The sequence below is a fragment of the Egretta garzetta genome, unplaced genomic scaffold (assembly GCF_000687185.1).
Source record: "Egretta garzetta isolate BGI_Z169 unplaced genomic scaffold, ASM68718v1 scaffold233, whole genome shotgun sequence".
Classification (NCBI taxonomy): domain Eukaryota; kingdom Metazoa; phylum Chordata; class Aves; order Pelecaniformes; family Ardeidae; genus Egretta; species Egretta garzetta.
In genome coordinates this window covers 1,159,308-1,172,711 of record NW_009259194.1, presented here as the reverse complement: position 1 = coordinate 1,172,711, position 13,404 = coordinate 1,159,308, and the positions used below count along the sequence as shown (strand labels likewise).

Sequence of the window (13,404 nt, the reverse complement as noted above, 5' to 3'; positions counted from 1 at the left end):
CTGTATATAATGTTACAAAGTGCTAACTAATTTATGAAGAATGCATAATCACTTTGGCTCAGTTAACTCCAATATTTCAACAAATGTCAATTAAAAAATTTGAATTTTTAACAATCTTCAGCTTTCACTTTTGAAAACAGTAAGTAAATATGCATTTGCTGAAGTTAGCCTGCTGCATTTTTAATGTGCGAGTTTATGCATTTTTTTTTTCTTGATCCTATTTACAAATATTCTCGGCCAGTTTTCACTGAATGTAAGAAAAATGAAGCCTGCATTTTTTCCAAAACTGTAAACAGGTATAAAGCTTTTTAAACAACATTTATCTTAACAAAACTTCAACTATCAATAGTTGAAACCCCTTTTCAAATTATACAACAATCTGTTTCTGTTCATTGTAAAACTAGAAGTTGTAGACTTTCATCCAAAGCTTATAGTAGGGTATCAATAAATACTGCATTGTATCATAGCAAGCGTTACAGTGATCACGTATCCATCCATTCCTCGCCTATAGTTTTCAACATTTTTACTTCACGGCTCCTTCAAATATTATAAACTGTGTTGATACTCTAGCCACAAGCTTGCAATATCATATATCAGATATTCTGAAGAAGAATTACCATTTAATTTAGAAAGGGGTAATTTTTTTTTTTTTTTGAAAAAAGTACTCCCTACTTCGTAAAAATCTATTTTTCCACTATTCCAATTTCCATACAAAACAAGGTGCTGTAATTAGAACAAAGTGTTTCAGCCTTTCTCCCGTCCCCTCAGTTTTAAGGACTGTAAAATGATGTACTTGATACTGTCAAAGACACCCTTCACCACTTCCCCCTTCCCTCCCCCACCTTTGGGTGAAACCCAATATCCACGCTTGAAACAAATATGCAGTTGTAGGCAACTCAAGTGCCACTAGTATTCACAACTAGAAGAAAAAAGCAGATGTCTTCAAGAGATTTTTTTTTTTTGTTAGACTGCCCTTTCACCCTGAAAGCATCCTCTAACAGCATTCAGAAGCAGAGAATAAAAATAAATACAGTTTAGCAGTGGATTTATACTTTTTTACTTCCTGGGAGCTACCTAAATTCTTTTAAACCAAATCTCAATTGGGATTTAGCTTCTATGCATCAACTGTTTCAAGCGATCACTGCTATATCAAATACTCAACTTTATAAAGTCTGATACAAGCAAACAATTATAGGTTCTCTCCAAACTGGCTGACTATATTTTCTTATCATTTTCTACAAGCCAGCCTACTAAAGTTTTTATTTAAATGAGATTTTTGCTAGTCTTAAAATTAGCATTGGTTCCCTAAATACTTAGTATTAAAGTCTATATCTTTTTTTTTTTTTATATATTCATATATATATAAAAAAAAGAGTATTCTACCCTCCAGAGTCATGCTACATGTTCTGAAATCCAATAAAATCTATTTAAGGACATGACTGTCCTAATGCTTTGTAACAATTTGGTACTAAAGCTTCACATTTTGAAGTGTCACTGAAGGAGGACAAGGCTTAATGTTCCCTAAGATAAAAGTTCAACAACATTAGTGAGAAGTCTATCTAACATGAGACATCACGAGTGACTTTCAGATTCCATGTATCCCCAGAGGAGATTGTACAGTAAACAATGAGAGAGGAATATTGAAAACTCATTTGCAGAAGACATTTCAGAGCTTTACAACTTCCGAATCTTTACGCACCTGCAAGATTGTCCCCCTTAAAGATAAGTCAAACGCTTTACTTTCTGAAACTGCCATATCATCATCATTGTAAATGGTTCCACAACAAACAGAATCATATCCTTTTGTACAGAGCCAAACTACACCTACAGCTGTTGGGTTTTTTTCCTTAATTTAAAACTACTTTTAAAAGGAAAATTTCACATTTAAAATTTTCCCTTAAGAAAACAGGTAAGGAAAAGAAAAGCTTCTTCACATGCAAACAATGCAATTTTTCTAATATTTTCTAGGCATCAGACAGGTTTTCCTACAAGGAATAAGGAGCTGACTTCATAGAAAAGACAAGATTACAACAATTACCTAATATTAAAATATGCTGATGGATTTAGTTATCCTACTTTAAAATTTATGCAGTTTTTGCCTCCCGCAAATCAAATGATGTTAGCCAATACAAGGGGCCAAGTAAATTCCCCCAAAAGCTGTTTTTTATTGCCAGCGATTTCTTAGTTTATTTCACAACCAGCTTGTTTTTCCGAAAGAAAAATTCATTTTCACTCTGAAGAGACTTAATTTTGTCACCATAATACAGTCAACATTTATACCATGCACAACTGCAATTTAAGTCTGGTTGCACTAAGGAGGCAACAGCATCACTGATAAAATTAAAACTTGCTGGTGGCATTTTGCATTGAGAGAAGCCCTTGCAACATATAGACAGTTGTAAACTCCGTTCAGCAACTCTGACGTGTCTTGCAGGCCAAGAGGCAGGGGAATGGGAGGAGAGAGGGAAAGAATGTGGATAGCGAAACACCTCAACAGAGTTCCAACACAATACTGAATTCCAGAGTTAGCGAAAACCTGGATATGTAAGGAAAGGGTGAAGTCAGGGTCATGCGTAAAATGGTCTCAAGTCAAATGTACTAAATGAGACAGTAACACCTTCACAGGTCACGTGGAATTCCAGGTTTTGCACTCCATCTTTCAATAAGTGCTGGCTGAAGGTGTGGTCAGTCGTTTTCCAATGTAGATGCTGAAATAAAAAGTATAAGGCATATCGTATTTCACAGAAATACCCTGTTTTCCGAACAGCCCTCATGCACTCCGCTATTCTAATTTGTCTTTCAAGTAAGCCTGATGAGACTTGTCCAAGGACTGCTTTTCTACAAAATTCCTTAAAAAGTGAGGTTTTCAGATGAGCCTAGAAGGACCGATGCTATCAACGTTCAGCAAAAGTGGGTGTCTTCCCGTCCCGAGTTCATTTGAAAACCCCAGTCCAAAAGCTTTTGTGTTGTTTGCAGAGTACCTGACACAGGGGCTCTTGGACAGCTGAACAACACTCCCAGATGACTACGGTAAAACAAATAAAGTACTGACTATAAAGGGAGGGGGTGTGCTTTACAACACTGAGGATCTACGCAAATGCTGACCGCTAACAAATCCAGGCAAGATTGAATTCGTCGCAGAAATACACAATTTTGCTATAGTACAAACAGCTTACAATATATTCTCGTATCTTCTATGTTCCTAATTTATTTGATAGTTTACAAGAATTCAGAGAGACACTTGAACTACACCCCCAGAAACAAATATGAACATAAATAAAAACAGATTTTGAGTACATGTCTTTGCGCCCATCACAGAAGAATGTAAGATGGATAAACTCAGCGCAAGGGCTTAAGCAAACTGAGAGATTATGTTGGATTACGCAGGCAATGAAAACATTGCTGGGCAGAGTCACAGCTGATCTTGCAGGACACATCCAGTATTTCATGTATCTTTCTTTAAGTATTCAAAGCTTGACTTGCACTAATATCACACAACTGCAGTATTAGACATTGAAAATTACGGAGTACGTGCCATACACACAGAACTTCAGCATCAGTATTTGTACAACGGGGTTTTGTAATCGTTAGTAAAAGTTACAGCAGGTTTCCACCTATTCTAGTCTTACTACTTTCCTTACATTATAACCTGAAGCATTTAAGTAGAAGGCGTGGATAATCAAATGGCACGTTATAATTGCAAAGGTTATTAGCAAGTTCATGATAATCCATGCATTTTCAACGTAAGAAACTTGATCTATTCTAGAAATAAAACATAATAATGGCTGCAAAGTTTTAATTGCTGCAAAGTTCTCCTCCGTTTCAAAAAGTGCACCAAGTCTATCTTGGGCAAGGTACAACAATACTCTAGTTATTCTAGATAAAGCCCTTTTCAGCGGGCATCTGACATATATGTAAAGTGGAAAAGCAAAGCCAGATGCAAAAGTTGAAGTGAGAATTAGGTTAATACTTACCCTAGTCCCAAAGCCAAAACATGAGATATGAACAGAGATGGAATGAAAACCTTAAGAAATTCTGCAGAGAAAATGCCACCTTTTTTCATTGCTCCACTTTTTCTCATACTTAAAGACACTGAACGTTTAGGATGTCTGAAATGAAATTCCCTGAAAGAAGAGGGGGAGGGGGAAAAATTCAACAAGATTTTTTTGTTTCCTTTTTTTTTTTTCCCACACAAATGCACAGATCTCTATAGGAACATTTTTTTTAAAAGTACAAAGAGCTAGAGATCAAAGCAAGAGATCCCTTACACAGAGTAAGGAATCAAAGAGAATAATAGGAGGTATTGTGGAGAGACCACTTACACAGACAGTATAGAGACAAAGGGAGCAGTAGCTGAAGAGAGAGGTAGGTCCGAGAGAGGGAATTTCAGGATGTGATTTGTTAGCAAGAGCCTCATTTTTTGTTCCAAACAGAGATACAGAAGTCTGCCAGATTTAGACAGCATCTTCTATTTTAATAAAAATGCTTTGCATTCAAGGATCAACGTTTCCCCTTCCGTGGATGAACATTACATATTTTACATAGAAAGAAAAAAAGGTACAGAGAATTTAGGAGACTTGCTCAACACTATTCCATTCAATAAGCCAAAACTAAATCCCATGAATCCCAGCTCCAAGTACCCAGCTCTCCCAATAATTATAATCTTGTCAAGAAATGTTGTAATCATATTTCTGTGGATTTATCTTACTTTCAATAAAAAGGTAATTCTGTTGCTATTAAGATTTTCATACTTCATGGTTTTGACTTTTTGTAGCCTCCCTAAGGAGAAATCTACCTTTTTCTAAGATGATCTTATTTGGAGAGCCAGGGTAATTCCTTGCAATCGTGACTTATGATTCTTCTCTCCTTCATATAAAAGAATATTAATTAAAAAAGAGTTTAACTCACTTGGGAGGAATGTTTTCAGGCCTACTTGACCAGTCTGACACCCAGCCAGCACTTTTCTTCAAAACTTCCAACTCTTTCTCTCCTTCTCCTGCTTCTTCTTCAGACTGAAAATATACATGGGACAAGCCTTGTAACACTCAATTAGCTCCTCCTTATGGTGTTAATTTGAGAGAGACAACAACAGTGGTAAAATGATAAGCACCAAATGGTGGCACCTGATAAACGAGCAAGTGTTCTTGGCCTACTGATTATTTAGAAGAGATTTTTATTACACTAACAGGAGGATCTGCAGAAGTCAGTATACCACAATTTTGGTTATTATATGCAGATGACTTCCACATCATTGCAAGTTGTTTGTTTGGTTTTTTTAAAGCTAATGAAAAAAAATGATTATTTTAATCCTAAATGTAATAAACCAGCATTATGCAAAAAAAAAAAAAAAACAAACCCAAAACCAAACCCTAAACTAAGTTTTTACAAATGGCAAAACCTTGAAGTTGATGGCATTCGATTTAAAGCGTACACAATGCGGCTAAAGCACAGAAACACAGCCAAATAAAAAGGTTTCAAAACCAGTATTTTGACCTTTTGAAAGGTGTTATTAGTCATTTAAAATCTGTATTACTTGCAACTAGCAGCTTCTACTGGGCGCGTCCCAGTTGCAGTAGGGCAAGGCAATTGTCTTGATACAAAGATTTGACATGACATCATTAGATGCACATATTACCATATAGGAAACAAATAAATTAGAAAGACTAGAGAACGCCACCGACTTTGGTACAAAGCATTAAAACAATTTCCTGAGTGACCCTTAGTAAAATAAGATAAACCACTTACAAAATTGAAGTGGGAACCGTACCAAAACCAGAAGTAATCAAATATGACAGTCACAAAAGACGGCAGACCTAACCAACAACTCCATTCCAATCGTTCTGGCTCTATAGGGCAGAACTGCAACGGTCCTACTGTTGGGCCAGGTCTTTAACAAAACTAAATGCAAGGTTTCATTCTTCCAGGAATCCTTTTTATTTATACTGCTGAAGACAGCAAATTCTATTAAATGATCTAACTAAGAGTTCAGCATTAGTCTCCTCTCAGTTTGCATTACGGAGATTACTCATTATCATGTGAGCTGACTGTAGAGCAATAAACTGAACACCCTGAAATCTTGTGCAGAAATATAAACATTTCAAAAACAGAACAGGTTTGACACACACAGTCTAAGCAGAGTGTTAAACAATAATATGACTGCTACTAACCAGGGCATTTCTCAGCTTTAGAAGTGGAGCCTCAGTTTTCCCTTCGCTCCAAAGCTATTAATCTCTACAAGTCAAACTGCAATTAATACAGAATGTAAACCTAAACAAGGTTTACCAGCCCTGCCTCGTTGTTAAAAAATAATTGTTCTGAAATGTGTTTTAACTTAATAAAACTATATTCTGAAAACAACCCCTTAAAAGAAAAGATAATTTGGTTAAACTGACATAAGCTTGAGTGCACGAAGATTACTTACTATACCTATTTACAGCGAGGTACTATATAAAGGTCTAATAAAAAAGATTGAGTAAAAACCTGCAAGACCAAAGTACAAGACAAGTAAACAGCCTTACCCAAACGACTAAGGGACACCTCCAAATTTTGAATAAATAAGGTTTATATATTTCATTTGCTTGTACTGCAGCTAACAGCCAAGTTTAGGGTCTCAGAATGAAAAAAAAAAAAAAAAAGAGTGCTAGCAAGCAGTAGTTTAATGCAATTTTTTTGACGTGTGAAATACATACCATTTATACCTCGTGACATGACAGAGAGCTTGCTCTAGCCCTTGACTACTCCCAGTGCTGATCTATATAAATATATAATCTATACACAATATCCACAACTTCAATATATTTTTAGAAGTTAATGTATTTTAAAGGTTAATGAAGAAAATACCTGAGAACTACTGTCTTTACTTGTGTGCATTTCCACATCAAAAGTTATCTGTCCATCTTCTTGAGGTGAAGGGCTAAAGAAAAATCAATTTCATTATGTCATTTTGTCATACCACACTCTGTCACCTATAGAATCATATTAGAAAGTCTTCCAAACCCCCACGTCTTTTCAATTTTTTTCCCCATCTGTAATCCTACCTTTCTCAACAGGGTTGACTGTCCTTCCACTGATGGAATGAAACCACTGCCCAAAACTTCAACTGCCACACAAAATATGTAGATCCCTTCCTGCTTTTAGGTAACACTGCCACTCTTGTGAATTATACCCCTCTGTGTATCATTACAAGCGGAAAACTCACACACCAAAACACCTTTTAATACTTGGCAAGAATACATATTCCTCTTGTTAGCCTCACTTTGAATATTAAAAATTTGGTAACCTACTTGAGAAATCAATCAACTATAGCACCTCAACCAAGGAAACGCTAGAGAATTGAAGTGAGGAACAATACAAAATGCACCAATGCAGATGTGTCTCATTAAAATGCTAAGGGCATCTTTTTAACCTGACTTAAGCTTTCATGAAAAAGGCATATTCTAGAAATATCCAAAAAATAAAACACCACGTTTAAGAGCAACTTACTGTTTAGAACTTTTAGAAAAGAATGCAAAGTATCAAAGTACCTCCCCTTTCCTGTATGTTACTTCAACTGTCAAAAGGGGAAAAAAATTACCAAAAAGTTAACAAGTGGAAAATTAAGTTTAAATAAATATAAAATAAAAAAAGATAAATCTGTCTTCATTCACTTAAAATGTGGGTAATGATTTGAAAAATTCTATGCTAGTAAAAGAACTATACAACCACCACCTAGCAAACATTCCTGGTTGGACTGGGAAGTACTAAGCTACCGACAGCTAGTTTCTTAGCAACACAGATGTAGCAAACTTTATTTTCTATAAATGTAACTGCTCTATTTGAAATACTCATATGGATTATTTTCAGTCTACTACATTCATTCAGTAATTAAATCAGGCCTAACTAATTTTAAATAGCTTTTATATCTGATCAACCACTTATATAAGCTGCACAGTAGACACAACAGTTAGACAGCATTCACCCAGCAAAACCAAAGGAGGCACGAGCAGCAGGACAGCTAGAGTTATATACAGAAACTGCTCAAGGATTTCCAAAACTGCCCCAAAACTTCCTAGAAGAAAGGTAGAATGAACACGTAAGAATACCATAATGCTCATATGTGCCTCGAAGGATTATATTGTTAAGTAAGAAATATTTTGCTTTCACAGTAAAAAAAGTAGAATACTGAAAGCAAGGAGTAAAAATTCTGAGAATCTTTTTTTCTGTTAAGTCCAGTGATATATTTTAGTATGCTTGACTAAATAGAAAGCACATGTAGATAGCACTATTATTAATGAGCCAGTAAAATTAGGTATTTTTTACACCACATGTGATTTATGACAATGTGAAATTTAAGTGTCGTGTTGATGTGATTTTCCTGCTCCTGGATTCATTAGCTTTCTGTAGCAATGATGTATTTTTCAAGTCAGACGTCTTATTTGATAGCCAGTTGTCATGAGGCAGCAAGTACTCCCAATACTGGACCATGACAAACTTAAGCCTGAGAAAAAGCTTTACCCCTCCATTAACATCTACAGCATAGAAACTGCAATAAATCGCACACAGGACAGCAAACATTTCTTTACCTGTCACAGTGGGAACTACCTCTTGAACTGCTCTGTCCTGATTCATGCTGGGCGTCCAGGAGAATTTTTTCCATGTCTCCATTGTGGATGGAGGACGATGAAGGGACATGTTCCAGACCTCCATTTTTCCCATTGCCATTATCGTTGCTATTGCCATTGCCATTCATCTGTAACTCCACCCAGGAACCTGTTGGGCCAGCCAGACATCATTTCATTAAAAGCAATGAAACTAAAACCCATCTTACATTTATCAATTATGCACAGAAAAAAACCATGAATATGGTGAATTCAGATAACATACACTGCTGCTGTGAGAAAGCTCATAAACACGTACCGGAGACAAGAGTGACATGTTTCTTCCTCTTTCATCCACAAAAACACCCCTAAAAAGCTATGTTTTGTTGCTACCTACCTCTGGAGCTAGTCAAATAAAATGTCCCCTCTCTCCTCAACTATTAATACTTTAATAGGCCACGTTTCTCTCTGCAGTTTGAAGCTTCAGTTATCTACTTATCACTCAATTACACTAGTCACCCCGCTTCCTTGTTCTACTTTTACGTTCCTTTTTGAAACAAAGTTTTCATCCCCTAGCCCCCTACTATATAATTCCCCTGTCTGCAATTTTACATTCTCCTTCTTCCTTCTACCTCCAAAGGCCCTGTCAAACTCTGATTTTTATATACATCAGGCAGGCTGCCATTCTCAGGCCCCATTCAACTTTCTTTGCCCTGGCCCTCTAACAAACATCTCCCATTCAATGCCATCTGCCACCTCTCCTATCCTACCTTAACGGGTCACACCACAATTCAAACCATCAGAAGCTTGAGGTGGGCATTACATTTCCTTACACAGCTGAAGTACCATGCTAGCGTACATTTCCTTGCAGTTAAATTAAAAGATTTCACTGCTAATAAGCCAAAATAAAGAACTCGGTAGCATGAGAAATCCAGAGTTCTCACATGTAGTAACAGTTAACAATTTTAATGCCATCACTTCAGCCTCTTCCCTCTACCCCCTTTTTTTTCCCTTTCCTTGGCCAGGACAGCTGTATACGCTACAAGTTGAGATTTACTGCTTTTTCCCTTTTTTGTAGTTATACCTATGGGATGAGATGCACTGAGATTTGACAAAAGAGCAAGAGTGCCTCATGTATGACCCTTCTGTAGTTACGTTGAGGATTTTTATTTCTGTTTTTAAATGGCTTCATTTGTATTTTATGTGCAGATTAACTAAATGCAAAACAATATTTACCGGTATGTTCATTAGTGACATGTTTCAACTGGAAACAATTGGAAACAAACAGGTTTTGGAAATATTCTTAACTCATAAACATACCACTTAATGTCCTGAGGGGTACTGATAGACTTCTATTGCTCTATCTGTTCCAAATATTTAAATATATTCCCTACCCAATCGCAATTCCAATGTTCTCATTAAGACACATAAGAAGAATCATTTGACCATTCAGCCACTTTATTAGCCATGATTACAGAGGGAAAGACCTCCAATTTCTCAAAAGCATACCGTTTCCAATGCAACATTATTTCCCATTATCAGGCAGATAATGATTTCACACGTGTATATTATGTCATCACAACTCCTGTGTAACTTAATTTATGCCACCTGAAGGAGAGTGCTTTCAGTATTGTTGATTTATTTTTTCAGGTTTTGATATCTTCACCACTGAGCTAAAAATATTCAAGAAAGAAAAGAAAGCCTAAAAATACAAATACAACAGCTGAAACTACTTTTGAAACATTATTTGTACAGTATCTAAATTTTAACGCTGAGTTCTTGACTTCTGAAGTGCACCTTAGAGTGTCCACACTTGGTTTTTTTATAGCAAGGTTTTGGCTCTGGGAACTGTACCAGAGACAGAGGAAGGGACGTATGCCATAACAAGTTCGCCTCTTTTCAACCTGACTTTCTGAAGCTGAAACAGTTTATCCTTAGTACCAATTATCAACTACGCCATTATACTGATGACCATGTAAGCATCATACTCTTAAGAGTCCTGGTGGTTTACAGTCTGGTTTCCCCAAGCTGTATTCACAAACAAGGAATTTAGGGTGTGCACAAAGCTCTTGTGCACAATCACAGGATGTACACCAACTCTATACTACATGCTGGGCTTTTCAGATAACGAAGTGTTAACTGGGAAAAAGCAGCCTTTGCTCAGACTAGTCAGCATGAGCCAGAGAGACAATATTATTTGATTTATGATGATTGCTGGCGTCTAAATTTCAAAATAAAAAGGCCACACTGTAAGCACTACATCAGGAAGGCAGATTTGCCTTGTAGCAACACCTTCACAGCAAAAGGCCACACCTGCAAAAAAAAGCACATGGCAACTGCAGTTAGAAGACAGGCCAGAAAGCTATACGTCCCCCAGTAACCATTTTGGAGATAGGAGCATCTATTGGAAGAATTATAATGGTCAGGATCTGCAAAGACACCTATTACTAAAAAATGAGCAGCAAGTGACAAATGGTGTGAGAAGAACAGAGGGAAAAAGTACAAGGGGACACCTTCTTTTGGCACCCAGTGCAGGCAAGGAAAAGCCCAGTGGAAGGTGATCAGAACTGGTTGCTCTAGCACGCAGCTACTAAATGCACCTCCACAGCGCTTAAGATTATTCACAAATAAAATCTGTATTAATGTTTATCCCGGACTGACAAAACTTGCTGTTTATCTCAAACGCGTAGCGGCCATACTAGGAAGAACACTCAAACGAAACTGTGAGTAAAGAGTCCCAACAAGCCGAGCCGTAGTTTACATGACAAGCAGCACGTTCTCCCATCTGACCTCACTTTTAATGAGTCAAAATACATTCAAGGAAGCATGATCTGACATCAAGCTAAAACATGCTACATACTCCTACTGGCAGTCACAACCGGTTTGAAACTACTAGGGCTCTCTGGCTCCTCTCCCAAAGAATGATTAGAGGGACATAAATTTCTGCTTTAAAAAGATGCACTGGAACACATTTGAGAATAAACTGCCCAAGTAGGAGAGTGCTTTTTGCCCCAAAGCTTTCTTCAAATCTAAGGGAGTTACATTAATCACCCACGTGAGAACTTTTTAATTTTCTCATACTTCCAACTTGGCAGTAAAAAAGGAAACATGGTAGAATCAAGAGTGGTAGAATTAAGAAATATAGTAGAATTCTCCTCCCTTCACAAAGCACGTAACACACACACAGTGGGGGGGAGGGGGCACCACCATTGTTTATATGACTGGTATTTTTCTCCAAAATTGTTTGAATTTTGGACAGGCTAATTATTTCACTATGAATTGATATGAACTGACTAACTACTTGTTTTCCCACAACTGGTGAACTGATTAAACCACAGCAGCTAAACATCTGGGGAAAGAGGGGTCTCATTTTGTTTATTCACTCTTTGATTTCACTTGGGTGGGTGGGTGAAGGAGATATCAGGGACAATATATAAATTATATACATACATACATTTTATATATATAAAAATACTCCAAACTAGTAGCACACGAGAAGTCTGAGCCATGGTTAACTTGAATAAACTACGAAATATCACTTTTACAATGAAGTAACACCAGAGCAAGCAAGCCTTTTTTTAAAATTTTTGCGAACCCAGCAAAGCATAGGTTCGGTTACCAGTCTTCTGACCTCCGATTCAAGTGCTAAGGGATCTCTGAATGAAAGGCCCTAAACACGCACAAAAGACATAGAGAACAAAATGAATAAGTGTCTAAGCTCATTAGCCTGAAAAGATTCACTGAAGAGCTTATATAATGGCAGAAAATGTACCTATAACACCAAAGCATTGTGGAGAGGCTGGACACCGAAAGCAGCACTAAGCCTACATGGAGCCGATTGGTTGCATTTGTTTTGTTCATGGAGCAGACTATCAAACACTTCCTCTCATACCTTGTGCTCACTACCTTCAGTAATCACATTGATTTTGCTAAGCCTTTATGTGCTGATCCAGCAATAAGATCTACGTGGGCAGATCCAGCACAGGCTTACAGTGCACTCATCTCTTGTTGCCCCTATCTTACAGCAGATTAACGTGTCCCACAGAGTAAGTTAACACACTAACAGAAAACGAAAAGGAAATGCTAAACTATAGAAGCATCAAAGATACCAACTGCTAAAGTAAGCATCGCGTTAGGCACTAGGCATGTCGCAACTTTAAGACAGCTTAATTGCTATTTAAGTGTGCTAACAGCCCTGAATAATTTGCTAAAATACCTATTTGACTCAGGTGAACTCAGTTTACAACAAACTGCCATCGTTATCACAAGATGTAATGTTACCATAACACAACAGCAGCGTTATGAAATGGGCACGGTTTCTTCTGCTTTAATGCAATTCACACCGGGTTACGGGAGATCAGCCAACCAATATATTTCGTTGTCACTTTAACTTCACTGTAAACCACGAAGGTAACAGTTAATGATTAATGCAATTTATTCGCATCTTCAGCTGCAGCACCCTTAATAATTACAAACAAATGAAAGCACACGTTGAAGCAGCTGTTTAAGAAGGAGGGAAAAGCATCTGCCAAGTACGAGAGCCTACATAAAAACCACCGATGTGCCTTACTAGTGTTATCCCAGGAACAAAAGGATGCAGCAGAGCAGCTGACATAGATGCCGGATATAGAGGCAAATAGCTCACGTCAGTGGTATTGACTCAGCCACTGAATAAACTCATTCCCACAGTCACGCTCCTCCCCCTACCCTGCTGTATCCCCATCTTAGCTGTTAATACCAGCCACCGAATAAACTCAGTTTAACCACGAAACAAACCTGCTCCTGCTCTCCGCGGCTCACACCGAGCCACGGCGCCAGCTCGTTCCTC

The 13,404-nt window shown here is 37.4% G+C and overlaps 1 protein-coding gene across 1 annotated transcript; it reads right to left on the bottom strand.

The window, feature by feature from the left end:
• Nucleotides 1-315: 315 nt before the first annotated feature.
• BNIP3L (BCL2 interacting protein 3 like) lies at nt 316-8,786 on the bottom strand. The gene is made up of 5 exons (XM_009635789.2): nt 8,562-8,786; nt 6,841-6,913; nt 4,909-5,012; nt 3,975-4,124; nt 316-2,708 (listed from the first exon to the last, which is right to left on the bottom strand). The coding sequence occupies exons 1-5, from the start codon at nt 8,726-8,728 to the stop codon at nt 2,660-2,662; spliced, it is 543 nt and encodes a 180-aa protein (XP_009634084.1). The 5' UTR covers nt 8,729-8,786; the 3' UTR covers nt 316-2,659.
• Nucleotides 8,787-13,404: the final 4,618 nt, after the last annotated feature.

What these genes read in the sequence shown, in the direction of transcription:
- BNIP3L (XM_009635789.2), bottom strand. Translation starts at nt 8,728, where the DNA reads ATGAATGGCAATGGCAATAGCAACGATAATGGCAATGGGAAAAATGGA. An exon ending in GGTAGTTCCCACTGTGACAG is followed by an intron (nt 6,914 to 8,561) that starts GTAAAGAAATGT and finishes ATTTTTCTTTAG; the next exon opens with CCCTTCACCTCAAGAAGATG. An exon ending in CCTGAAAACATTCCTCCCAA is followed by an intron (nt 4,125 to 4,908) that starts GTGAGTTAAACT and finishes CTCTTCTTTCAG; the next exon opens with GGAATTTCATTTCAGACATC.